The sequence below is a fragment of the Eptatretus burgeri genome, chromosome 5 (assembly GCF_056783735.1).
Source record: "Eptatretus burgeri isolate ZD-2024b chromosome 5, Ebu_testis_v1, whole genome shotgun sequence".
Classification (NCBI taxonomy): Eukaryota; Metazoa; Chordata; class Myxini; order Myxiniformes; family Myxinidae; genus Eptatretus; species Eptatretus burgeri.
Genome location: NC_140965.1, coordinates 26,205,761 through 26,233,575, shown reverse-complemented (window position 1 = coordinate 26,233,575; position 27,815 = coordinate 26,205,761). Strand labels below are relative to the sequence as shown.

General features: G+C 45.8%; 1 protein-coding gene across 7 annotated transcripts in view; it reads right to left on the bottom strand.

Moving 5' to 3' along the window:
* TRAPPC11 (trafficking protein particle complex subunit 11) overlaps positions 1–27,815 on the bottom strand; it is a 204,981-nt gene that overhangs the window by 1,267 nt on the left and 175,899 nt on the right. For 4 of the 7 annotated variants that reach the window (XM_085881171.1, XM_085881169.1, XM_085881168.1 and 1 more), the window contains exons 25-29: positions 25,809–25,968; positions 15,779–15,890; positions 15,440–15,531; positions 7,730–7,863; positions 3,237–3,404 (exon numbers count right to left, since the gene is read on the bottom strand). In XM_085881171.1, the coding sequence (XP_085737297.1) occupies positions 3,237–3,404; positions 7,730–7,863; positions 15,440–15,531; positions 15,779–15,890; positions 25,809–25,968 (666 nt within the window). The remainder of the gene's footprint in view (positions 1–3,236; positions 3,405–7,729; positions 7,864–15,439; positions 15,532–15,778; positions 15,891–25,808; positions 25,969–27,815) is intronic. The other 3 variants (XM_085881172.1, XM_085881174.1, XM_085881173.1) reach the window with 3 other exon arrangements.

Here is a 27,815-nt window from a genome sequence, read left to right as displayed (position 1 = left end):
TTTTGTATATAAAACTGCATATCATATGCAACATGTCTCGTGAAAATTCACCTTCTACTTCTTTGAGTAAAACATCGAAGAAGTTCTAAAATAAAAACTCACAATTATAGGATCTGCTCATTATATTCATTCTTTTTCACTTTACACGAATAAATGCATAAATGTACAAGTAAGCAAGAAATACAATCTCAGTTAATTTTACTGAATGTATTTGCATAAAAAAAAAAAATGTTGAAGTTGAATCATAATAATAATTCACAGGTGTTGTTCCATCTGGCGCTCTTTCGCATGTGACATTTTCTGTGTCCTCATCTTGATTGGGTGTTTCGAAACACGACTGGATGTTTAATCACCGGATGTTCAAAATTAAAGTTCTCCAGTCACTGCTGACGATTCCTTAAAAGCCATCCCATCGAAAGCAGACTGTAAAGCCAGGTGATGTATTGTTAATCGAGTGCTTTGTGACTGCCAAACCGTTGGGTTTGGAAGTGCTTAGGTGTCACCCACCCACCCTCCTCCCCCACATCCACAGTCCAGATATGCCTCCATGTGATTCCCATCTCTTTGGACCACTCAAAGACATCTGGGTGTCATCAAGTTGTAAAGTGACGAGGATGTGAAACCAGGTGTCCTGAAATAGCTGCATAGCTATCCGAGAGATTTTCTATGCTTCTGGCATTAAAGACATTACCTCACAGATGGGAAAAAGTGTATATGTTGGAGAGAAATACCTTGAAATTGCACACTATACTCCATGATATTTATTGCATTCCTTTTTATAGGGAACATGTGACTGCTTTTACTGAATGTTCTCACTTTAAAATGACAAGTGTGCAGCCAGGCCATGCTCAAGTTATCTTTGTAGAATCACAAAATGAGGGTGCAAACTTGAAAGTCATCACTATACTCATTCCACGAAGAATGCAAATTAAAAATCTGATATAGAATCAAAGATAACCACACTACCACGAGCATGCTTCACACTAACGAGTTAAAATTACACAGTGACTATCAACGTGCAGGACGTGTCAAGATACAGTGGGAGACAAAAGTCTGAGTTGAGGAGCAAATTTTTTAAATTAGATATGATAACAAAAGAAACAAGATATCTGCGATCACAAAGCGATCGTCAAGGGTAAGCCTCCCCTGGCTCACCCTTGGCTATCGCCTGCGGTCCACGATCCAATGATGGCCATTGGTTTTTTTTGTGAACCACCATTTGACCTTGACCACGTTACTTTTCCAACCACCATTTCACCTTGACCTTCAACTCAGATGGGTATGATGTAAATTAATAGTAAATGTGCCTTGCTCCATCTAGGCTATTATATACATATATATACACACACACACATATATATATATATATATATATATATATATATATATATATATATATATATATATATATATATATATATATATATATATATATATATATATATATATATATATATATATATATATATATACACACACACACACACACACACACACACCCACACACACACACACACACACACACACACACACACACACACACACACACACACACACACACACACACACACACACACACACACAGCCAAAAGTATGCAGACACCCCTTCTAATTAGTGGATTCGGCTATTTTAGTCTAACCCATTGCTGGCATGTGTATAAAATCAAACACACAGCCATGCCATCTCCATAGAAAAACATTGCCAGTGGAATGGGCTGCACTGAAGAGCTCAGTTACTTTCAACGAGGCACTGTCATGGGATGCCACCTTTCCAACAAGTAAGTTCTCAAATTTCTGCACTGCGAAAGCTGCCCTGGTCAACTGTAAGTGCTGTTATTGTGAAGTGGAAACGTCTCGGAGCAACAACAGCTCAGCCACGAAGTGGTAGGCCACACAAGCTCACAGAACGGGACCACCGAGTGCTGAAGTGCGTAGCACAGAAAAATCGTCTGTCGTCGGTTGCAACACTCACTAACGAGTTCCAAACTGAGTCTGGAAGCAACGTCAGCACAAGCACTGTTCGTCGAGAGCTTCATGAAATGGGTTTCCATGGTCAAGCAGCCGCACACAAGCCGAAGATCACCACACGCAATACCAAGCGTCGGCTGGAATGGTGCAAAGCTCACCACCATTGGCCTCAGGAGCAGTGGAAACACGTTCTCTGGAGTGATGAATCATGCATCACCATCTGGCAGTCCGATGGATGAATCTGGTTTTGGCCGACCCCAAGAGAACGCTACCTGCCCGAATGCATAGTGCCAACTGTAAAGATTAGTCGAGGAGGAATAATGGTCTGGGGGCTGTTTTTCATGGTTCGGGCTCGGCTCCTTAGTTTCAGTGAAAGGAAATCTTAACGTTACAGCATACAATGCCATTCTAGATGATTCTGTGCTTCCAACTTTGTGGCAACAGTTTGGGGAAGGACCTTTCCTGTTTCAGCTTGACAATGCCTCCATGCACAAAGCGAGGTCCATACAGAAATGGTTTGTCGAGATCAGTATGGAAGAACTTGACTGGCCTGCACAGAGTCCTGACCTCAACCCCATTGAACACCTGTGGGATGAATTGGAATGCCGACTGAAAGCCAGACCTCACCAATGCTCTTGTGGCTGAATGGAAGCAAATCCCCACAGCAATGTTCCAACATCTAGTGGAAAGCCTTCCCAGATTGTGGAGGCTGTTATAGCAGCAAAGGGGAGGACCAAGGCCATATTAATGCCCATGATTTTGGAATGAGATGTTGGACGAGCAGGTGTCAACATACTTTTGGACATGTTGTGTGATATATATATATATATATATATATATATATATATATTTATATATATATATATATATATATATATATTTTTTTTTTTAATATATTTTGGCCCCATCTCTCATCCCTGACGAATCACTTAAAAAAATTATAGTCTCTGAATCTTCACCAAAATCGTATCAATTATTCCTCGTCCCACACCCAACCTGCCCACCAAATTTCATCCGAATCCGTGCACAACCTTTTGAGATATCCTGAACACAAACAAACATATAGAAAGGGGTGAAAACATAACTTCTGTCCACTTCGGTGGGAAGAGGTAATGAAAGAATATGAATAAATATCTTCAATATTATGAAAAATTTCTGTCTGAAATGGTGCTTTGAGAAAGCTTGGTATTGATCAAGTCAACACAGACGTTTGTACCCAAATGTAGCTATCCTTAGGGATAGTGATAACTGATCTAGAACATTTTTACCTTGACAAAGATATGTGTGGGAAGTAGTCTGTGTAGTGCTTCGTTGGTAGCTCCTGGAAAATGCAAGAGCCGAAGTAGGAGCTGGGGCAATGCCTGAAATCCCAGCATGAGTGGATATAGGTTGTAAAGCAGTTCTTGCTCGCAGCCTGGTAGAATTCGCAGGCGAACCTGGAACAGGTGAATATGTGGATTTAAGATTTACAGAAATAAAAACATACGTGGTATTAATTTGTTCACTCATCGACTTGTCCTTTTCCGAAGAGTTTATATATGTACAGCATAGTCTTGGTACAAAGAACAGCAATTATAGTGACCAGTAATGTTATAACGATGAATTAACACGTAAGTACGAGGAGCAGCAAAGCAGAGATTAAAGGGGATCAGTTAAAACATCGCGGAGAAAATAAACAGTTCCCACATCACGACGGCAGCGCAAAATTAAATGATTCTGCTCCGTCAAAGCTACATGGAGGGATTGAAAAATGTTTCTGTTGCTTAGAGTTCTACCTATCGTTTGGAATTATATAAGGATCAAAGAGCTTCTGTGCTGCTGACAGAATAGTCTTCATCCAAACAGAGAGGCAAAGTCCTGACAAATTCGCTTCATCAGGAAAGTGAGTCAACCTGAAGTGACCTGGGCAACGGTGCAGACTTATGTGCACAAATGGTAAACAAGGCACAGCAGCACCTGATGGAAGCCCATCTGGCACTGGACAGCAATTCTGGTTCAAGATAAAAATCATTATGTTGAGGTGCTTCAAAAATTAGTAAGAAAAAGGAACAGTGAGATAGGAAACTATTCGGTTGATGTTGTGCGTTGGCCTCATGTCTTCTTCGGCCTTGTTGGTCATCATGCTACCGATTGTGAGATCACAGCGCTATCACGCCATGTACGCTATAAGCGGTGATAAAGTGCTGTTATTATGGTAACTCATTATATGCTGCCACATTTAAGCTTCACAATTTATATCAATTATGTTTTACACGACACCTTTTGTACGTACTCTGTCACCGTCTCGATGAGAACAACTCATACAGCGTGGCAAGGATGTTGTTACGCGAATGTCAAAATTACAAAAATTATTTCATCATTTCTTGATCATTTGCTTGCTGGAGAAAGATGGGTAAAGATTGCTTGAAAATGGCCTTCAATTACTTTGAGTCCATCTTAATGTTTGTTGTGTTCCATATAATTAGGATGTTCAATGGGGGTAGAAAAGATCATGGTATTGGGTGGGGGATCTGAGATCATGATCTGAGATGTGGTGAACAGCTGTCTCCTTGACCTGGAGGGAAGAATGAAACTAAACAGAATGTGGAAGTTGGTTCTACAGGTGGGGGAAAAAAAAAAACAAGAGGAACGAAAGAATGGAGGTGAGCAGTGATTCTGGATTTTGGGAGTTTCAGCACAAGGGGGTTGATGGTGGACCGCACGTGCCCAGCATAAACCGGAGGGGAACAAAGCATGGAAAGAGCAGAGGGTGCAAGACTAGGAAGGAGCCGGGAGAAGACAGAGAGACCACAGACCTGTCAACAACGAGAGTGTGATAGGCCCATAGACTCAGCTTCATCGCGGGAGATTCCAATGATCTCGAAGGTTTTGGTTTCCATGGCATCAAGCTAAGCAATGGGTGAGGCAGGGTCGCCAGCCCAGAGGCGAGAGCAGTACTCCATCCAGATGTGGATGAAGGCCTTGAAGGTGGATAACAGTTCAGGTGTGCCAAGGAAGGACTTTGCATGATTGAGAATGCCCAGTTGGCAACTGGCTTTGGAAGCCAACTTATAAATGTGGTTTTCTCAAGAAAGATCAATGCTGATCATGAGAATCAAGTGTTTGAGTGACTGAACTTCTTCAAGAGGATTGTTAAGAAAGTATATGGGAGGGTTTGCCAAACTGTCCTTTTGGAAACGTAGAAAGTGTGAGATTGGTCAGGATTGAAAGACATATTCCAAGTGTTTGACAAGCTTGTGATTTTGTCAAGGTCTGAAGAGAGAGAAGATGCTGCTGCCTACCTCTCTGAAGGATGAGGTCTTAAAAGTAGTTCCAACAAGAAAAGCAGCAAGACTATCATGTCAATTGTAAAGGCAACAGGTACCGATGAACCAAACCAATTACTCTTATCCACGGATGACTGAATAGAAAAAGAGTATGCTCGCCGGCACATAATGTACACACGGCATGCTGACAGAACAGACTGAAAGCCCATGAAATGGTTCAAAAGAGCTTGAAAAAGACCTCATGTTGAGAAGGCTGTGGCACACCTGTCGTTAGAGATAACAGGTGGCGCGTGAAGGCATACATACTTTGAACAGGGTTGGTTAGCATTTGATAGCGCAGGTCAGAGTTGGAGATCATCGTGGACTGCAGGAATGGCCACAAAGGCAGCAAAGAAGAAAACACCATATACTGTTACAGAAGATCAGCATTTGAGATTACGTGAGTGTGCAGAGTCGTCGTTTCAAAGAATCAAGAATGAATGACAAGAGCAAACATCTCTTCCCAGAGATGAGAGCTTCACAGTTCGAGGAAGATCACGCGAAGGGTGTCGGCTTCGATTGAAAAAAATGTGTCCGAGAATGTTTGCCATCTTGTCGCCCATTTCCCCCTTGACCGACAACATGCTACTTACTGCCTTATGGCTATGAGTACTTAAAAAAAACCTCTACCATTGGGGCATGCTGTGCCAGGGTGGTCTGTGGAGCAACAGATGCTGCAACACAAATATAAATCCCCCATCAGCCAAGTTGTCATTGTTCTGCAAAACTATCGTCTAAAGGCTATCGTCTAACACAGAATTGGCATGGCTGCCAAACATGCATGGCATGGCATGGCTGCTTGATTCTTTGTCTCCTGCCTTCATTCCCAGTGCCATTCTCCAGGGGCTGGTCCTGTGTAGTTTACAACAAAGATGAGCAGAAGAAATGTACGAGTCCGTCGCCATTTGAAAGCGTGGTGCGAGACGTGTATGCTCAAATATAGTTTCAAAGGCATCTGTGGTTTTCTGCTTGACTGGCTGGTGGATTTTCATGTTCACAATCGATGCGTAGCCCCTGATTGTGTCCTATGTCTTGCCCTTTGCTCAGTAGCATACGCCCCTCAAGGCAGTGTATTTGCATGGTATCCTGCTCCTCATTTAGATGAATGAGCTCTCAGGCTCTTTTGAAAACCTTGTAACCTTGAAGATAGCTTCATGCTTTTTCAGAAAATCTCCCACAACAATGACAGAGGACAGACTCAAGGAGCCGATTCCAGAAAGGACAGACTCAGGGAGCTGCAGCTGCATCATTGTCCGTCAATTTGGAGAAAATATTAAGCTGGACAATACCCAGGAATGTATCATTTATTGCTCCGAAGAACCACACACTTACACCGTTTGTATATAGAGTATGGTAAAAGCCATGAGTTTACTTCCACAATCATCCTCTGGCAGAGGTGCAGTCTTTGGAGCTCCTTGGAATAAATCTGCCAGGACCTTTCCTCGGCTGATCACATATTGCTGCAGCCTTCCTCCAGGGAAGGAAGGCTCATTGGAATCCTCTGTCAAAGCCGAGTCATTTCTCAGCTGCTCTTAGCGCCGAACACTGCATAAAGCCCTCATCTTCAATGTATTGATGTGTGTGTCCTCGGGTGGTGCCATATCTCACCTTACACCCCTGGAAATGTTGGGATCCGAGGTCCTGAGGAAAATTGAAGTGCCTCAACAGGATGCTGAGGCACAAGGCCAGCTTCCCCTCCCCACTAGCACAGACAGGTTATTGGCCTCGCACTTTTCTATTGCTTACTTTGTGGTATCACCACACCTGCCCTTTCAGCTATTTGTCCCCCAACAGTCCAACCAGGCTATAATCGTTCAGCTAGAAGCTCAAACACTGTTTGTCCAGGCTCCTCCCCAAGTCCAGGCTCCGTTCTTTTGTTTTTCTTTTATCTCAACTGTAGAATCAGCTTCCGGAGTATCTCCGATCGTGCTCTTTCTGCACTCCTTCAAAATGGCAAGCTGTTGCTACGTCATGTTATCCTCACTCCTCATATTTTCTGTCTACATTGACTCTACTCTCCTATCCATCAGTGCTTTTCCACATTCACTCTTTATCAGCTTTTCCTGTCTGCTCATATGTTTCATATCTGTGCAGCCCACTCGGTTTTCTAGTCTTGTCTGTTTGTCCCAACTTGCACTGCCTGCATGTTCATTCCTCGGCCATTTCACCATCCTCCTTTGGATTCAACTCCCTCTGTTCTATTACCGTGTCAGCATCAACCCTCTCTATGTTAGCTCTTCCAAAAGCCTTGATCTTTATTTAAAAAAAAAAATACAAGAAAAGTAAAGAAAAACCCAATCATCGACCGGACGACACAGGAACAGTTGAAACACCAGAAAGCGAAGTACCACAGTCAGTATCATGTAATTTCTTCATAATAACGAAATGTCATTAGTCATGTGCTAAATAAAGAACTTGAGCGATGATGCACACCATGAAGTGCTGATTGACCTTACCAGTTTGTTACCAGAAAACATAAATGCATCGCTGGCGGTCACAGTGGCCTCCACCTCCTGCACGAAAGCCGTACGATTATGCAGCTGGAAACGAACGGGCAACACCTCTCGCACTCGACCAAACGCTGGCATTTCTGTAAATACGAGCACAGAAGAGCAGAGAAGACATTTCTCATCAAAGAGCACAGAAGACCCACAGGCAAACTCGTTTGAGGCATTCAAATAGTGATGTACCCGAACTCAAACTCGGTGACTTGCGCTTTTGAGCTGAATTCGAGCCAAGCTGGGTTTGGCTGTCAACTCGGAAAAGAACTCGGATGTTTTTGTCACATGACATCAAGTAATTGCAGTACTAATATTTTTTTTGGAAGTGTGCGAGGAAGAAATGTGCGTTCGTATGCGACGGCACATTTCTCTTTGCGAGTTTCAAAGCAATATGCCACCATAATCGGGCACTGTAACTGTTACTTGTCTGGGTGTGCTCTGGCTTTCAAAAGGAAATAGCCACATATTTTATTAAAAAGTTTTTTTTTAGCAATATTAAATAAGTTAATTTTAAGGCGGATGTATGAGTTTGATGGGCGAGGTTGGTTGGATGAGTGAGTTGAATTGTTCAGATTGGTTGGATTAGTGAGTTTGACGTGTGAGATTGGTTGAATGAACGACCATCAGGGGAGGTGGTGATTGTGAGGGATGGAGGTGGTGGTGATTGTGTGTGTGTGTGTGTGTGTGTGTGTGTGTGTGTGTGTGTGTGTGTGTGTGTGTGTGTGTGTGTGTGTGTGTGTGTGTGTGTGTGTGTGTGTGTGTGTGTGTGTGTGTGTGTGTATGGTCGTTGTGCCTTTAGTCGGTGGTAGTGGTTGTGGACCAGGATTGGACCAACCTCATGCCAGTAAAACTCACTCATCCAACCAATCTCAAACATCAAACTCACTCATACAACCAATCTCACCCATCAACTTCACTAATCCAACCAACCAAAGTCACCCATCAAACTCACTCATCCAAACAAACTCGTCCTACTACAGGTACTACTACTGATTGTGTCAAAACTCACCTTGTAACCACTGACCCAACGAAGCATGCAGCGCCGAATCATTCCGGGAAAAAAAAAATCAAAATAAAATTTTGAGATGAGAATCATGGGAATTGTGCTTTTGAGCTTTCGTAATTTCGGTCGATTTCTTTTTAATAGAAACTACTTTAAAACTACTAAAGTTAGTATATATATATATGCTTGTACAAAATCACGTGTGATTCCTGTAATAATCAAAACATACAAAATGGCGGCTGTCTCAGCCGTCTCAAAGGTTGAATTCTGTGCTAAAATCACCCAAAATTCGTCTAAAACTGGTAAACCCCCCCCCCCACTAAAACATGGATTAGCCACAGTGGCTAATGGGTGGTTTAAAATATTAGCCACAGGTAAGGGGGATTCGCCCTGTGGCGACGTGGCGAGCAGCAGCGCACACCCAGCTTGTCTATCTCTGGTAGCCATGAACACGGGTCTCACAGCACAGATATCTCTGGGTTAACTCTGATCGACTGTGGTTTAGTTGTTGGTTGTGTGCTCCTTCCTTGTACTTACATATATATTTTTATATTGCTCCGAGAAATATTACGATACATAATTCTGTGTGACCCTTTGGTGTCCTTCGAAAGGGTTCCTGCTTTGGTAGAATAATAAATGTTTTCGTTCGAACCGCTGTGTGTGGAATCCAATGCGCTTCTTTTTTGAACTCGGAAAGAGGCTTTTAAAACAGGCAACTTTGTGATTAAACAAACAAATTTATTACAGGAAGCACTCGCCATTCGCGGGGTTTACTTCCCCGAGATGGCCGCAAATGGTGACACCACAAACACTGACACAAAGGACTTGTAGGCAAACGGTGGATAAGTTCCCGATGCACAAAAATACGACGTGTTGACAAGAATAAATGATGTAAAAGTAAAATAAATGTGTGATTTCAATATTTATGGACTATATTAAATAAATTTATGTTTACGTACGGAGAACCAATCTCCATCCCAAACATATCCCATCAGGGCCACCATATGAAACCCTCATGAGCAAGCAGGAAGAGTCAGAGACTAAAGCAGGTTTATACATGCATTATAAGAAAAAGGCACACATGTACAAAACAAGCAGCAAATAATCCCCAAATCACGCACTCCGCGACATTCACGCTCTCGCAATGATCGGATATGGAGTCAATTTAACAAAATAACTAGGGCCTGCATTCGTCCGACAGATAGAGAGAAAATTGTGGGAAAGACAACAACATGCTCCCCCCTCCCACCCCCCCCCCACTCACCCCTCCAATCTGGTGTGATAGACTCTGGGGAGCCTGGTGCATTCCTCACAGAGGCGCGCGCATGTTTTCACAAAGCATTTTCTCTCCGATTACTTCCCTACCCTCAACCTTGCTGTACCGCTTCCCAATACAGGTAGTCGTTGACTTACGACTGTTCGACTTTACGACCACAACCACTTTACGACTTCACGACCAGAATGCTCCGCGTCTCCGCCCACTCAGACTGCTCAGTTTCTGCCCCAGCACCCGTCATTGCTGTTAGCGTGGTCTCAAGATGTCATCCGTAAGATGTCTACCAAGAGGAAATTATCTTTGTCTACTCCTCAACCTGCCAAGAAGGAAAGAAAGGCCATTGATCTCACCACGAAAATGCAGGTGATCAAACAGTACGGAGGAGGAAAGAAAGTGAATGCGATCGCATGTGATCTTAAGTTATCACACTTTACTGTGTCGACGATTTTGAAAGATAAAGAAAGGATTCGTGAAGCTGTGCAAGGTTCTGCACCCATGTGATCGACCAGTTATAACGACGCAACGGACCGGGCCCATCCACGAAATGGAGAAATTGCTGCATGTTTGGATGGAAGATCAGATCCAAAAACGGACACCTTTAAACCTTTTTACTGTGCAGACGAAGGCCAGAAGTCTATTTCATGAATGAGCCAAATGAAATGGACGGAATTATTTCGGGAACCGCGCCGGCTCTGCGGGACACTGCGTGCGAGATCTGTTCCATGTTTTGCATACCGCCCAAGCGCGGACCATTGTATGATGGGAAGGCTTTGAAATGATCCGTTTTTTGTATTTTTTATGTTTTGTATTTTTTAAATTTAGTACGTTTTGTAACTACTGTAAAATGTTTTCTATTTTTTGTATTTTTGTATGTTTTTGCAAATGTTAAACCGATTGTACTATAGTATGCAGTGTTTGACTTAAACCTGACGGACGTAAAAACGTTATACAGTAACAATAAAAATGGTTTTTACAACCATGGTTATAACAATAATGAAAAAAGAAAATGTTAATAAAATATGACTTACAGATGATTATTATATCATTATACAGTATAATATACATACGGTAATTTTGTATAGGCTGAAACACTATAAATAAAAGGTAAAAATAAAGGTTGGCCGACTTACGACCAAATCGACTTACGACTGGTTGGTCGGAACCGATCGCGGTCATAAGTCGACGACTACCTGTACAGTGCAGCACTCTCCTTCCATACCGACCCGTCTAACTCTCCTCTGCCTCTGGACGGCTTAGCTTCGGATGCATCCGGGGGGTTTTGGCTCTGGGCGTGTCTGGGCGGTGTTCACCTCCGGGCCGTATTTATAGTAGGACCGGAAGAAAATGGATTTCAGACGTTATTTTGTTTCTATCTTCACTGTTATGCGATGCAGAATCATTTTGATGACACAGTATGAGTCGTAGTCAAAGCTCCACTGCACGACTGCCTTCCCTTCCTCTTACCTCACACTGTCTTCCCTTACCCCACCCCTCCTCGCTACTCCTCCCTCTACCTGTTCACACTCCCTGCTCTCTCTCTCCCACACTCCCTCTCTCTTCCTCCCCTCAATATGCCCGTCAGTGAAGCGATGGGTGGTATTTGCTAGAGAGTGCGTGTGAAAATTTTTTTTTTTTGATGCATCTATAGTGACGGTTCTGTGAAACCGTCACTCCCCAAGGCGTAAGGAAAGGGCAATCTAAAATTAACAATTAATTTTAGATAGCCCTTTCCTTATGTGTAATGGGTTTAAGGGTCATATGCCTTGTGTGGGCTTTAGGCAGGTTTTTCTGCCCCTTCTTTATCTGTCTTGCTTTGCTGCACACGCAAACCTCTCCTTCACGCACGTATGCACACCAACCATCATAAAAACAGGCAGTTCTTTCGCATACGCATGCCAAAACCATGTGAATTGTGTGCCATAACTCAACGGGCATTTCACCACGACCTTCACTTGTCGACCCCAATGCCACATTTCATACATCATCATGACTCCTTTATTATAACCGCCACACTATTGAACCACAATCCAAGCTCGTTTACATTCGCCTCCACAATAACCAACGACCATAACAGAGCCACCACGAATGATCACAACCACAACCATCATGAACCACCACACCAGAACTCACCACAACGCTAGCGATACCATCACCTCAACTACGGTCACCGCCGACGACTACCACTCCCTTTTGGGACCAATAGGGAATGGGGGAGCGCGGCACGCCATTGCCAACACTCGGGTCTGGACATGCAAACATCTCACTTGGAGTGCAAGTGTTCGCTAGACTCCATTCGACGTCACGTCAGTAGCCCAGATGCTATACTCCATTACCGCCCCCATTTGGTGTGTGGTGCTTGTTGATGGCTGAAGTGTGTGGCCAAATGACCGGCACCATGTTAATTGCAGAAATCAGCCGAGTAGAAGAGCTCAGAGCATGATGGGGCCATTTTCACTGCCATACCCTCACATGGGCGGGGCCAGAGCCATGGTATTCGTCCGTGCATCAAGGAGGGCACTGGAAAACGCTGGTCACTCTGCCTGGTCAGATACTGAAGTCTTCCCCTACCAGGGCATTACAAAAGCACCGTGCGTTCCGCACAGGCATGTTCTGGAGGCCTTTGTGAAGGTTCTTGAATTTCTGTGCATTCTTGAACGATTTGTGGTTGGCGAACAATGGATGGAGCTTGATGGAGCGGTGGAACGGAGCGTACAGGCTGGAATGGAGTGCATGGAGCAGAGTGCTGGACGAACTAAGGGACCAGGTGCCAGGCCGCGCACAGTTATTAGAGCATTAGCAGTGACGCTTATAGACTTCCTAACACTTCATCAAGCCAGTCTTCTCACACATTCTTTTCTTTCCTTTCCGTCTCATCTACTGTGGACGCATGTTCGTAAAAACAGCATCAGCGATTACCCAGGCCCACTGATCCATGTCTGTTACAGTTCATCTATGCACATCACTTGCCTATCAGTTGCACATCAACGCACCCTCATTTTGCACCTCCTCTGACCACACACCTCAGACACCATCAGTTTTCCTCCTCCTTCCCCTTCCTCCAGCGACTGGGTTTGCGCAGGTGTGTCGACCACGCCTGGTAATCAAGAGGTTGCAAACACCTCGTACTATCTAACTTTCCTCAGGAGTGTTTCTGATAGCACCTGTCACGTTAGCATAGATAAGATCCGTATAGCACTGCACTGTGTCCTCTCATATAAATAACTATTTATTTTGCCGCACCTCAACAATCCTTACTTTCCCTGCTGTACATATATATTTGTATTAAAACTCCTTGCTTGCTTGTACACAGCTTTGCTTGTCCTTTTAACAATAAATTGCTTGTACCGTCGGACGCCGCTATTTGCAGACCCCGTGTATCCACGGGTCATAAAGTGTGACCCGCTTCAACATTCGCACTTCGCCTATTCACATTTTGTTTTTTAAACACTTCAGGACTGGTCTCCCATATTCACCTGGGAAATTGCAAATCAGTCAACATCACAGCAACACATGAAAATTTGCAAAAACAGATCCCCTTAACTACAGCCCAATTAGCTTACTGTCCTTCCACTCTTCAGCAAGGCCATGGAATCCATCATCGCAGTTGACATAAAATCAATCCTTTTCTCCAACAGCCTCATCGCAAATCATCAATTCGGATTCAGACCTGGTCATTCTACATTGGACATGCTGCTTCTACTCTCCCAACAATGGTGGAGGCCCGCAATATCAGACATGAGATCAGGGTCGTCGATCTGGACATATCTCAAGTTTTCATACAGTCTGGCATCTTGCCTTGCTCTCCAAACTCTGCCTGAGGAATGCAATGCCAACTCCATTCTTGGATTACTGACTTCCTCCACTCTCGTAGACAATGTGTGGCTCTCAATGAAACCCTTCATCTCCTCTCCGTGTTAAGGCTGGAGTACCCCAAGACAGTTGTTCTAGGCCATATTATTCCGAATCTTCATCAATTTTCAAACCTTTCTAATTTACATTTCCAACCTGGCCTCCAAAGCCAGTCGCCGACTGGGAATCCTCCATCATGCAAAGTCCTTCCTCGGCCCACCTGAGCCCCTGACCACATACAAAGCTTTCGTCCACAGCCTAATGGAGTACTGCTCTCCCCTCTGGGCTGGTGCTCCTGCCTCCCACCTTTCTCGGCTTCACGCTGTGGAAACCAAGGCATTTCGGATCATTGGCATCTCCTGCAATGAGGCTGAGTCTTTGGGCCTCTCACTCTCTCACCGCAGGTTGGTCGGTGGTCTTTCTGTCTTCTACAGTCTTCTCTCCGGTCTCCCCTCCCCCCCAACTGCTGTGTCTGCGATTTGTCCCCACCATATTTCCGCAGGGCGCTCAAGGTCCGCCAACGACCTCCTTCTGGTAAAACTACCAAAATCACTGCTCACCTTCACTCTTTCATTCCTCTTTTTTCCCACCTTTGGAATAAACTACCTCACTCTATTCAATCCTATTCTCCCACCCCCCCCCACCCCCAGGTCTTCAGAACAGCTATTCACCACAATCTCACATCTTCCCCCATACAAAATCTTGACCTTTTATACCCCCGTTAATCCACTCCAGACCCACCTCCTTCAAATTCCCTGCTTTCCTTCCTAAAAGTCCCTGTAATATCCATCTTGAATATCCCATTTTCCCCACCCCATCCCTCTCCCTTCCACAGATCTCCTAATGTCTCTGTTCCCCACTATTTTGTCCTTCCCACCCCCGCCCCTCTTGTCTCATGCCTCCCTTGATGTGCGTTGTGTTTATCTCTCATACGAGCCTCGAGAAGGCATACAAAAGAAAATTAAAAAAAAATCTCACTGACACTAGAAAATCCTCTTTATCCCTTTGCTGATGACTCCACTCTTTGCCATTCATCCTCTGCCATGACAGCTCTCATCCTTTGGACAAACAGGCAGCAGCCTCTCATCTCTCCTCAAACCTTGACAAAATCACAAACTGGTCAAACACAATTTGGCTTATGTATCCATATTGTCCACCCTTTGCATTCTCCCTTACCCATCATCGTGACCTGCATCCCTTGTTTGTCCGTCTCTGACTACCTTCTCCCTCCGCCCTGCTGTTGTTGTTTACCCTTTCTCTTGCCGTTTCCTTTGTTACGTTGTGCCCCGATTTGTTCAATGTAATCGCTCTTTCACGAGCCTATACAAGTAAAAAAATTGTTATTTTGTTTTTTTTTTGTAAGCAATGCCCCGAATATTCCGGACCCCGATATCCCCTGCGAATAACGGGGTCCAACAGTATATTATACTTGATTAAAATATGTGTGATAAAATACAGAGTAAATAACTTTGCAAATAATTATACGATGAATCGAGCATTTAACTTTAATCCGAGTCGTGATTACAGTTCTGCGTACCTGTGTGCACATACAGAGGAATGGTTTCCACAATCACATGTGGCAGGGTGAGCACCGTCGTGACCAGAGGGTCATTGGGAGCTGCTGAACTCCTGAGCAGATAAAAATTAGGGATGAAGAAGGAAAGTGAGGAGGAGAAAAAGAATGCATTAGGAAGGAGATCTAGCATTGAAATTAAGGTCAAAGAATGTGCTCATTTTGTGATTAGTTTCCAGGCACTAGTGAAAAGAGGAAGAGGAGGAAAGAAGAAGAGAGAAGAGGGGAGAAGAGGAAGGGGGAGAAGAGTGGAGAAGAGGAAGGGAGAAAAGAGCGGAGAAGAGGAAAGGGGAGAAGACAAACCTCTTCCAGAATATAGTGTAAGTTCCCATTGCAATACCACTCTGGCCATCGGGCACAGGAGGGCACTGCAGGCAGCAGCAATCACTGCCAATTTCATCTTTTTGCAGCTGAACTGCAGGAAGACGAAACAGAAACACCAAAACACCAGTTTCCCTATAAATTTCAATGTACAGCAAGATCGTTTTACAAAGTCCACAAAATATGTTGAAATTTTGGAGAATTCAGGGATAAAGACGACTGAAACAAAAATTCAACCATCTATTCATGAGAATAAATGAAAGAATGCAGTAAAAACTGATTTTTCCCTTCGCTACTGGCTGAGATTAATGTCCTATCGGGTTAAAAGCTCCAAGCCATTATCTGCATGCAGTGTCATGGAAAAAAAAATGCTCACTTGGATAATTCTTCAACTTTGTTGGCAGTTTTATCACAGCCTTGATTTGTACTGCGATGTTGATGAAGGATGGAGGCGACACAAGTGGTATTACTCAGCAGTGTCAGAGCCAGCTGGGTCACGGTATGATGTCGATATTTCGTTGGAATTCTTGATTATCGGCTGAGCATTTAGACTTTGCTCACGGTTGATTACCAATTTGAAATTGCAAAAGTGAAATTGAAAACAGGTCAGGGAAATGGAATCGGTAACTTGACCCATTAAACTTCACAAAATCAATCCAGAACTTTCAAGTCGTGAAATCATTGAATAAAGTGAAAATACCAGTCAAACTGTTTGAATCGAAAAGAAAAATCAGTCGTTTCTTTCTGTTATATTTACCTCTGCCAACAGAGGTGGACGAACGTTATGTTTTCACCCCTGTCTGTCTGTCTGTGTGTTACTTGTGAAATCAAGATTCGTTAGTACTATATATTGGTTCGTTTGGTCTGTTATTCTGTCTGTTTGTTGTCTGTCAACAGCCTACAGGTCAAATTTTTACTTTGATCTTCACAAAACTTCACCACCTGGTAGAGGCAGTAACAATCTGGAAGAATATCGTTTTTATGTCAATAGGTCAAAAACTCAAGGTCACAAAAACTCGTCAATTTTCATCTTATTCACGGAATATCTATTTCTAGGTTGTGGACAAAAAAACATGGAAACACCAATGTTAAGGTGCTTAATAGGTATTGGGTCACCACGAGTGGCCAGCACAGCCTGTATGAGCCATGGCATAGAGTCCAACAGCATCTGGAATTATGCAGGAGGGATGTGTCACCATTCTTCCACGCCAAAGTCAATCAACTCAAACCTGTTTGATCGAGGTGGAAAATGCTGTCTCACGCGTCATTCCAGAATATTCCAGAAATGTTTGATTGGGTTCAGATCTGGTGACTGAGAAGGCCATGACATATGGATAACATCAGTGTCATGCTCATCAAACTACACATGCTCTGTGGATGGGGGCATTGTGGTGGCGGTCTCCTCTTGCAGTCATGCTAGCCATATTATAGGCAACCAGGCCTGTGCAGCATTTTATACATGACCCTATGCATGCTGGGATGTTATTTGCTTAATTAACACGTGGGTCACACACGTGTGCAATCCATTATTTGGTGTCCTTCATTTACACAGGTGTTTCCATTTTTTTTGTCCACTACCTGCATATACTGCACATAAAACTGAAAAACACAGGTGGACGGTGAACCCTCGTTGAGGTGAAGTCTTGGTCCACCCGTGAGTATGTTTACGTACTGTTTGAACGCAAGTTGGACCATGAGTACGTTTATTAATTACTCATTACTGGACCTTGACTACGTCTATTAATTACCTCAATTAATTCCAGACTATTGGAACATACCTTTTCGACATGTAGACCTTTTGAGGCTTTAAAGCTACAAGACCCCTTAAACCTTTTTGTACCCTTTGGACATTTGAAGACCCTTTATACCTTTTACACTCTTTATACCCCAAAGACCCTTTACACCCTTAAAACCCCGAAGACACATCCAGACCCACTATAACCCTAAGACCCTAAATACCCTGAACACCCTTAAGACACCTTTATAACCCCAAGACCCCAAATACCTTTTTAGATACTTTCAGACCCAAAGATCCCATAGACCCTGTCAATCCCATAAGAACCCTTAGTCCCCTTGACCCAATAGACCCCATTAGACCTTCTGTCTGAGGGCCTACTGCAAGAACACTTGAGGTTCACCAGTCATAATGAAAAGGCCCCCCATTGGTAAACCACCTCAGTACCAAGAAGTTAAGAGGGTGCAAAATAGAATGAATTAAAATTTCTCTTCTATTTTTTTTCCAAGTTCTGCTCATTATCTCCGATCGTTTAAGTTAAACTCCGATCCGATGATTTTAATCGTTGAGCGGCAGCCTATTAATTATATTATATTATAACTGCACTAGAAATCGAAGTGTTAACATCACCGTCATACCGAAGAAAAAAAAAATAACCAGGGAGTCTGGAACACTGATGCTAACCATTACCTTGACGTGTTTCGACTTATGAGTAACGTACAAGTAACGTGTGTTGACGTGTCAACGATCGCGTAACATGCCTACAACTTATGGCCAAGCGTATGCAGAACGTGCGAGTCATACGCTGGCATAGGTCGAAAAATTTCAAGCATGGAAAATTTGTCTAACAGCTCGGTGTACTACGACATATGCCAGCGTACTACGACGTATGCCAGCGTGCTCTAACGTATACAAACTTACCCATAACGTATTCGACGTGTGCCAGCGTTTTAGCCAAATTTTGCATATGTCAGGCATACGCTGGCTAAATCGTCAAGGTGTGACAGGGCCTTTAGTGGCATCGAGAAAAGTCCCACATGGCAAAGAGAAAACAGCGTCCATGACAATAATTCAAATGGGATATTTGTGATTTTATTATTGCGAAGCCTCAGGAATTTTTTAAAGATATCAGATTAAAACTTACATCGCTTATTTGTATACATGTGTAGTATACGTTGATAAAATCTGGTCAAAATTAGTCAAAGGTCAAGGCCATCCAAAACATGTAAAACACCTATTAGGCCACAATTAGAAAATGCATCAACCAAATTTGTTATGAACAACATTCCATCAGGTAAAACACTTGATGGATCAAATTTTCCAAATTACGAAATTGCTGTTTCCATGGCAACTATTGTTTATTTGACATTCACAAGTATTGTGATATCACCATTTAATTTTGTTTGTTTTTTCACAATTTTGTTTTAAATATTTTTTAATAGTATCAATTTATATGTTGCAATCAAGTGTTTTTTATTTTATAACTTGTCAAGTGTATTTTATATTAATAGCATCTTCTTCTTCTTCTTCTTCTTCTTCTTCTTCTTCTTCTTTCGGCTGCTCCCGTTCGGGGTCGCCACAGCGGATCATCCGTATGATCCGCATAGTGATTTGGCACATGTTTTACGCCGGATGCCCTTCCTGACAACCCTGGTCGCCTCTTACGACACAGGGATATGGTGCACCTATTTTAACCGGGGTATACGCCGGCCAGTACACTGGTACTCATTTCGCCGACCTCGGAAGAATGACAGGCTGAGTCAACCCCCTGGTGTATTAATTCAGTGGCCCAACGGGGCTTGAACTCAGGACCTTTTGGATCCCAAGCTACTGCCCGAACCACTGCGCCAACACCAGGCTAATTTTATATTAATAGCATATCTTTGTAAAAACATATATTTTTTCACATTGTAAACTTGACTTTTAACTCTTCGGACTTATGTCACGTCTGTTTCATTTGAATAAAACCAAAATTGATTTGATTCGAGTTTTTAAAGTGATACTTCACCATTGAGAGATAGGACCAAAAATGATATGAAGCATGATATCTCAAAAAATGAATGGACAGATTCGGCGGAAACTTGGTGGACACGTTGGGTGTGCGACAATGAAGAATTGATTCAATTTTGATGAAGATCCGAATCCAGAATAAAACCCTGAAGAGCCTTAGACTCCTTTCTACCCTTTCCACCTTCACACCTTTTAATACTGTGTTGACCCCTTTGACCTTTAGACCCTTTTTAGACATTTTAAGACACTTTAGTCCTTTGAGACAATAACGACCCTTTAGACCTTAAATTACACCATTTAGACCCCTTAGACATTTTAAGACCCTTAAGACACATCAGATCATTTTGACCCTTTCGACCTCTTCAGAACTTTGACCATTGCACATTTAAAACTAGATCATTTAGACCTTTAATTTGCAATCAATGTCCTTTCATATATTTGCCATCCAAAATAAAAAACACAAAAGTCCTGGCGAGGGTCTGCAATCTCTGATTGGTCTTTCTTGTTCATTCTGTTTTGGCAAGTGTCACTCCATGAGTGATTTATGCTTTGTTTGTCTGTCTGTTTGTGAACAGGTTATCTCAAAAAGTTGTGAATGGAGTCAGACAAAATTTGGTGGAGACGTTGGGTGTGTGACACGGACAAAATAAATTACATTTTGGTGAAGACTCGAATCTGGATATCAGAATTTCTAAATTGATTCTTCACCATTGAAAGATGGGACCCTGGTGTTGGCTTTGTGGTTAGCTCGGTAGGCTTGGGATCCGAGAGTCCTTAGTTTGAGCCCTGTTGGCCACTGAATCAACACCATGTTTGGTTGACTCAGCCTGTCACCCTTCTGAGGTCAGCATAATGAGTACCAGTGTACTGGTATTGGGGTGCAGCGTCAGCGGCGTAGTCGCACCCCAACAAAATGATAGCTACCCGGCAGCCAAGCTGCCATACACAAGAAGAAGAAAGATGGGACCAAAAATGATATATAGCATGAGATTTGAAAATGTTGTGGATGAGTTGGTTGGGTGACAAGAACAAGCCAATTCGATTTTGGTTCAGGTCCGGATCCAGATCCGGCCCATCAGTGGGATACAAAATTTAAACGGTTCAGCCTGGCAGCGGTATGTGCTCTACCGTGTGTCATTCTTGTTTTGTTCCTGTGTTGCCATTTGTTTTCATCCCATTTTCTGTGTTAAATCATACCTTTTTGTGCTGTATTGTTGGATCAGTTTTCGTGTTACGCAAGACTGACTCATCAGATAGCCAGCGTGGAAATACTGTTTTGATGCCACATTCCTAGTTTTAGCATATTTTCTTGCAAGTATTGTGCTCCCTGCCTCCTCAACATTATTCTATTCCCCCTCCTCACATGAAAGAAAAAAAGATAAAACCACCCCAAACATTTTATGGGGTATTGTAGATCACTACAAAACACGACTTTCATCTGTCTGAATTTCCTTCTGCCTGTATTTTCTGTACTTCATTCATTATCTCTCCCTTTTTCAATATCTCCAGACTGAATCTTCATTGAATGAAACGCTTCTTCTTTCGTCCCCGAAAAGCTTGGAAAAGCTCGAAAAGCTTGAAAATGTTTCACTTTCCTTCTTTTTCCATGATGACAACCCCACGTGTTCTTCTTATTCCAGCATATCTATTGTTGTTGTTGTTGTTGTTGTTCTTCTTCTTCTTATTATTATTCACAAGTATTTTCAAAACCTGTCTCAACTCAGCGCTTGGTCCATCAACCCTCCCCTTGTACCTACAGCACCACTTTTCTCCGTGCCTTCAACAAAAATTATTTATATCGATCCCAAGATGTCTGCATTTGCCGAGATTGGGAATCTTGAGAAGTCCAGTTTGCAGAGGTTGTCTGCTTTCCTCTTCACCTCCTTCACAGATGACAATCAATTCCCCTTCACATCCTTCAACACTGTCAAACCTGCTGTGTCAGTACTCACCGCCAGATCTCCGACAAGCCCAAGGTCTTCCAACCACACGCCTTCTGTGTCCCCCATCTTCGCAGACCTCCACTTCATGTCGCCACTTCAAAGCTTACCCTCGTCCTGCCCACTTCCAGCTTTCCCCTCGTCCCGCCCACTCTCAGCTTTCCCCTCGTCCCGCCCACTCTCAGCTTTCCCCTCGTCCCGCCCACTCTCAGCTTTCCCCTCGTCCCGCCCACTCTCAGCTTTCCCCTCGTCCCGCCCACTCTCAGCTTTCCCCTCGTCCCGCCCACTCTCAGCTTTCCCCTCGTCCCGCCCACTCTCAGCTTTCCCCTCGTCCCGCCCACTCTCAGCTTTCCCCTCGTCCCGCCCACTCTCAGCTTTCCCCTCGTCCCGCCCACTCTCAGCTTTCCCCTCGTCCCGCCCACTCTCAGCTTTCCCCTCGTCCCGCCCACTCTCAGCTTTCCCCTCGTCCCGCCCACTCTCAGCTTTCCCCTCGTCACGCCCACTCTCAGCTTTCCCCTCGTCACGCCCACTCTCAGCTTTCCCCTCGTCACGCCCACTCTCAGCTTTCCCCTCGTCACGCCCACTCTCAGCTTTCCCCTCGTCCCGCCCACTCTCAGCTTTCCCCTCGTCCCGCCCACTCTCAGCTTTCCCCTCGTCCCGCCCACTCTCAGCTTTCCCCTCGTCCCGCCCACTCTCAGCTTTCCCCTCGTCCCGCCCACTCTCAGCTTTCCCCTCGTCCCGCCCACTCCCAGCTTTCCCCTCGTCCCGCCCACTCCCAGCTTTCCCCTCGTCCCGCCCACTCCCAGCTTTCCCCTCGTCCCGCCCACTCTCAGCTTTCCCCTCGTCCCGCCCACTCTCAGCTTTCCCCTCGTCCCGCCCACTCTCAGCTTTCCCCTCGTCCCGCCCACTCTCAGCTTTCCCCTCGTCCCGCCCACTCTCAGCTTTCCCCTCGTCCCGCCCACTCTCAGCTTTCCCCTCGTCCCGCCCACTCTCAGCTTTCCCCTCGTCCGCCCACTCTCAGCTTTCCCCTCGTCCCGCCCACTCTCAGCTTTCCCCTCGTCCCGCCCACTCTCAGCTTTCCCCTCGTCCCGCCCACTCTCAGCTTTCCCCTCGTCCGCCCACTCTCAGCTTTCCCCTCGTCCCGCCCACTCTCAGCTTTCCCCTCGTCCCGCCCACTCTCAGCTTTCCCCTCGTCCCGCCCACTCTCCAGCTTTCCCCTCGTCCCGCCCACTCTCAGCTTTCCCCTCGTCCCGCCCACTCTCAGCTTTCCCCTCGTCCCGCCCACTCTCAGCTTTCCCCTCGTCCCGCCCACTCTCAGCTTTCCCCTCGTCCCGCCCACTCTCAGCTTTCCCCTCGTCCCGCCCACTCCCAGCTTTCCCCTCGTCCCGCCCACTCTCAGCTTTCCCCTCGTCCCGCCCACTCTCAGCTTTGCCCTCGTCGCTCCCACTCTCAGCTTTCCCCTCGTCTCGCCCACTCTCAGCTTTCCCCTCGTCCCGCCCACTCTCAGCTTTCCCCTCGTCCCGCCCACTCTCAGCTTTCCCCTCGTCCCGCCCACTCTCAGCTTTCCCCTCGTCCCGCCCACTCTCAGCTTTCCCCTCGTCCCGCCCACTCTCAGCTTTCCCCTCGTCCCGCCCACTCTCAGCTTTCCCCTCGTCCCGCCCACTCCCAGCTTTCCCCTCGTCCCGCCCACTCTCAGCTTTCCCCTCGTCCCGCCCACTCTCAGCTTTCCCCTCGTCCCGCCCACTCTCAGCTTTCCCCTCGTCCCGCCCACTCTCAGCTTTCCCCTCGTCCCGCCCACTCAGCTTTCCCCTCGTCCCGCCCACTCTCAGCTTTCCCCTCGTCCCGCCCACTCTCAGCTTTCCCCTCGTCCCGCCCACTCTCAGCTTTCCCCTCGTCCCGCCCACTCTCAGCTTTCCCCTCGTCCCGCCCACTCTCAGCTTTCCCCTCGTCCCGCCCACTCTCAGCTTTCCCTCGTCCCGCCCACTCTCAGCTTTCCCCTCGTCCCGCCCACTCCCAACTTTCCCCTCGTCCCGCCCACTCTCAGCTCTCCCCTCGTCCCGCCCCCTCTCAGCTTTCTCCTCGTCCCGCCCACTCTCAGCTTTCCCCTCGTCCCGCCCACTCTCAGCTTTCCCCTCGTCCCGCCCACTCTCAGCTTTCCCCTCGTCCCGCCCACTCTCAGCTTTCCCCTCGTCCCGCCCCCTCTCAGCTTTCCCCTCGTCCGCCCACTCTCAGCTTTCCCCTCGTCCCGCCCACTCTCAGCTTTCCCCTCGTCCCGCCCACTCTCAGCTTTCCCCTCGTCCCGCCCACTCTCAGCTTTCCCCTCGTCCCGCCCACTCTCAGCTTTCCCCTCGTCCCGCCCACTCTCAGCTTTCCCCCCGTCCCGCCCACTCTCAGCTTTCCCCTCGTCCCGCCCACTCTCAGCTTTCCCCTCGTCCCGCCCACTCTCAGCTTTCCCCTCGTCCCGCCCACTCTCAGCTTTCCCCTCGTCCCGCCCACTCTCAGCTTTCCCCTCGTCCCGCCCACTCTCAGCTTTCCCCTCGTCCCGCCCACTCCCAGCTTTCCCCTCGTCCCGCCCACTCCCAGCTTTCCCCTCGTCCCGCCCACTCTCAGCTTTCCCCTCGTCCCGCCCACTCTCAGCTTTCCCCTCGTCCCGCCCACTCTCAGCTTTCCCCTCGTCCCGCCCACTCTCAGCTTTCCCCTCGTCCCGCCCACTCTCAGCTTTCCCCTCGTCCCGCCCACTCTCAGCTTTCCCCTCGTCCCGCCCACTCCCAGCTTTCCCCTCGTCCCGCCCACTCTCAGCTTTCCCCTCGTCCCGCCCACTCTCAGCTTTGCCCTCGTCCCGCCCACTCTCAGCTTAATGGAGTACTATTCTCCCCTCTGGGTTGGTGCCCCGGCCTCACTCCTTGTTCAGCTTGATGCCATGGAAATGAAGGCCTTCAAGATCAACGGAATCTTCCCCAACAAAACTGAGTCTATGGGCTCATTACTTTCCCATAGCAGACAGGTCTGTGGTCGGTTTATCTTCTCCACCTCCTTTCTCGTCTTGTACCCCCTGCTCTTTCAATGCTTTGTCATCACCCCACCCCTCTCCGCCCAGGTTTCTGCAGGGTGCACACGGTCTACAAGCCATCTCCTCCTGGTGAAACAGAATCATTGCTCACCTCCACTCACTTGTTCCTCTTTTCCAGCCTATAAAACTTCCACATTCTCTTCAATCTCATTCTTCCCTCCAGGTCTTCAAGGGAGCTGCTCATCACCATCTCAGATCATCCCCTACCCAAAACCAGGTTCTCTGATACCCCAGTTTGTCCAGCTCTTTCCAAATTTGCAGTTTTTCCTTACTAAGAGTTTGCTTCTGTATCCACCTTGTCCAACCAATGCACCCCCCACCACACCCTTAATTCTCTAAACATCCCTTATCTGTTCATATCTCCCTCTTATTTTGTTCCTCAACTCCACTGTTGGTGTTCTCCTTCCCCCACCCCTCCCCCTTTCAACTGTTCCTTTTGTTCTGTTACATCCTGATCAGTTCAGTGTTCTATTTCTTCCACAAGGCTTGATTTTGTATCAAAAACAGTCACTCCATTTTTACAAAAGAGAAACAAAGTAAAAAATTACAACAGTGCAAACTAGAAAGCATCTGAAAATGCAAAGCCCGTCCACATCCACTTTGTATTCAGACTTCTTTTTCCGTATGCTAAACAAAACAAAAAGAAAATACAAAAAAAAAATTGAAGATGTAAGGTGACCTTGACCTTTTGATATCAAAAGCAATAGGCTTCCGTGACCCAACATGCAAACCCTGCTCAAATTTCAAGTCAATCGAATGAAAATTGCAGATTTTATGCAACCTTGACCTTTGGATCTTAAAAAAAAAACAACAACCAATTGGCTTCTCGCTTTTGATTGATGAACCAATTCAGTAACCCAATATGAAAGTTCTTAACATTTCAGGTCAATCGGATGAAAATTGACCATTTTATGCAACCTTGACCTTATGACCAGATTATTAATTTGTCTTCTCCATATTATCATCTTAAAGCTTTGTTGAAAATTTGAAGACAAAAGCTCAAATGGTAAAAAAGTTATGGACCAGACAAACGCAACAGACAGACAGGCAGGCAGACACAGACACAGACACACAGAAGTGATTGCAAAAACCTGTCTCCTGCTGCACGGTTTTCAGGCTAAATATGATCAGTTGGAAATAACAGGTGACATCATTTAGTGTAAGAAACAAATCATTTTGCAAGTAGCCGAAACAGCAGAAACATTGCAATCCGAATATAGCATTGGCACCCGAGCAGGGGAAGCACAAAACAAGCACCTTGTTTGAGCTGCGAAGCAGGGTCACCATCCGGAGAAGCCATTGGTGGCTGAAGTTGGAAGCAACCACGAGCAATGGTAATGGGCCAAGGTGAGAGGCTCAGGATATTTGTCTGCAGCAGGAAAGGGTCGTCAGAATAGATTCTTGTCATTGGTTCAAACTGTGAAAGAGATACAAACGAAACTTGAGTCACAAAGATTGCTCGTCCATTTTGGCTTGTTCTATTCAATGCGTAATATCAGGAACGAATTACAGAGATGATGGAGATGGATATCTTGAGTTCATATATTCTCATAATGATGTATTGGTGTGGGTTATGGCGGAGGAGTCTTGTTCATCATGGGACTACCAGTGGATGGGAAACGCCTGGTGAGGAAAACCTCGACACTGCAGACCTCCTCCGTCTTCCCCAGTCATCGGGCCACGATTCCAACGGCTGGCCACAAATGGCTGATCCCCTCCTCCTACCCTTCCAAGGAAGCACCTTTTAGCCTTTTCTTCTCCTTTATCTCTGGGGGAATCCGTTCGGAGTGGCCTGCTTCCTTGGAGCTATGGGCTTCCAGTGAGGATGCTTGGGGACAGATGAAGATGAATATGAAGAAGATGACGTATTTTTATTCTGCCTGAAAATAAATTCTCAAAATTGCAGTGAACTTGTGATTTGAAGAAGCTGTGTATGCAAACCTAAAGGAAAGGAAGCAAAGCTTCAAAATATTGGAACAAAATCAGAAGTTTATGGGTTTGCAAAACCCAAAAACCCATAATGGAACAGACGTGGTTGCAAAAACTTTCCTTTGTAAAAACAAAGCAGAAATTATATTCAGAATATAAATGGTATCGGGAAAAGGAAGCATTTTATTTTTTTACCTCGATCACTGAAGGAAGATGGAGGTTATGTTTTCACTCCTGTCTGTTTGTCTGTAAGCAGGATATCTCAAAAAGTTGTGGATGGATTGGAATGAAACTTGGTGGATAGGTTGGGGGTGTAACAAGGATGATTTGATTCAATTAGGATGAAGATCCGGATGTGGATCCTGTAGTGTCATGGCAGAGGTGCGAACAGGCAGACACGAGACGGAGGGTAACACAACTCCGCTTTATTGTCTCGAGCGAGAGGGTAGGCGTAGGATGCCCGTAACTCTGCTTTATTACGTACTCGATGCACTCTACAGGCACACGACCTACAAGACACTGCTAATGATACCAGACACTGCACCCCCAGGCGACTACAAGACACTGCGCCCCCAGGCGGCCCATGCTTACACGCCTCCCGACGAGGTCGAGGTGACACCCCAAGCGAACCTCCCCCGGCACCATCAAATGCCCCCGGTCGACAAGTTGGCACATCTCCCTCAGACAGGACCGAATCAGGTAAACACCCCGAGCCTGCAAGCCCCACGGGCGCCAGCGCAGCTGACCTTGGCGAGACCAGAGGTTTGCGCTCCATGGCACCTGGCACGTCTGACCTTGGCGATATCAGGGGTGTGGGTGACGCTGAACAGCGAACCGGCTCCGGCTCCCCGCTATCAACCCGAACCAGGCAATTAGCCGGCTCCATTACCCGCTGCTCCACACCAAAACCGTGCACTAACGCGGGCGCAACATCGCCCCTGCCACCGACCCCTTAGGTCGCAGCAAATCCAGCCGAGACTTCAACACACGTCCATACAGACGATCAGCATTGACTGGATACCGAGCAGTGTCATACAACAGCAAAAACATCGTCTGCGCAGATGCAAACTTCCCTTTACGTTCAGCGCGTTCCCACAGAATAATTCTAACACATGAGAGTGCAGCGAACTGCGGACTGTCATCAAAGACCGAGATCTGGAAGACCTCTTTATTCGCAATGATTGTCCGCAAGTTCTTCATATCAAAGAAAGCATTGATCCCAATCAAACACATTTTGCTCACACGCGGACTGTCGGCATTTGCTTTTATAATGCCAAGCTCAATCACTCGTGCCGCGAGAATCAAACACACCACAATTAACAAATTATGAACCAC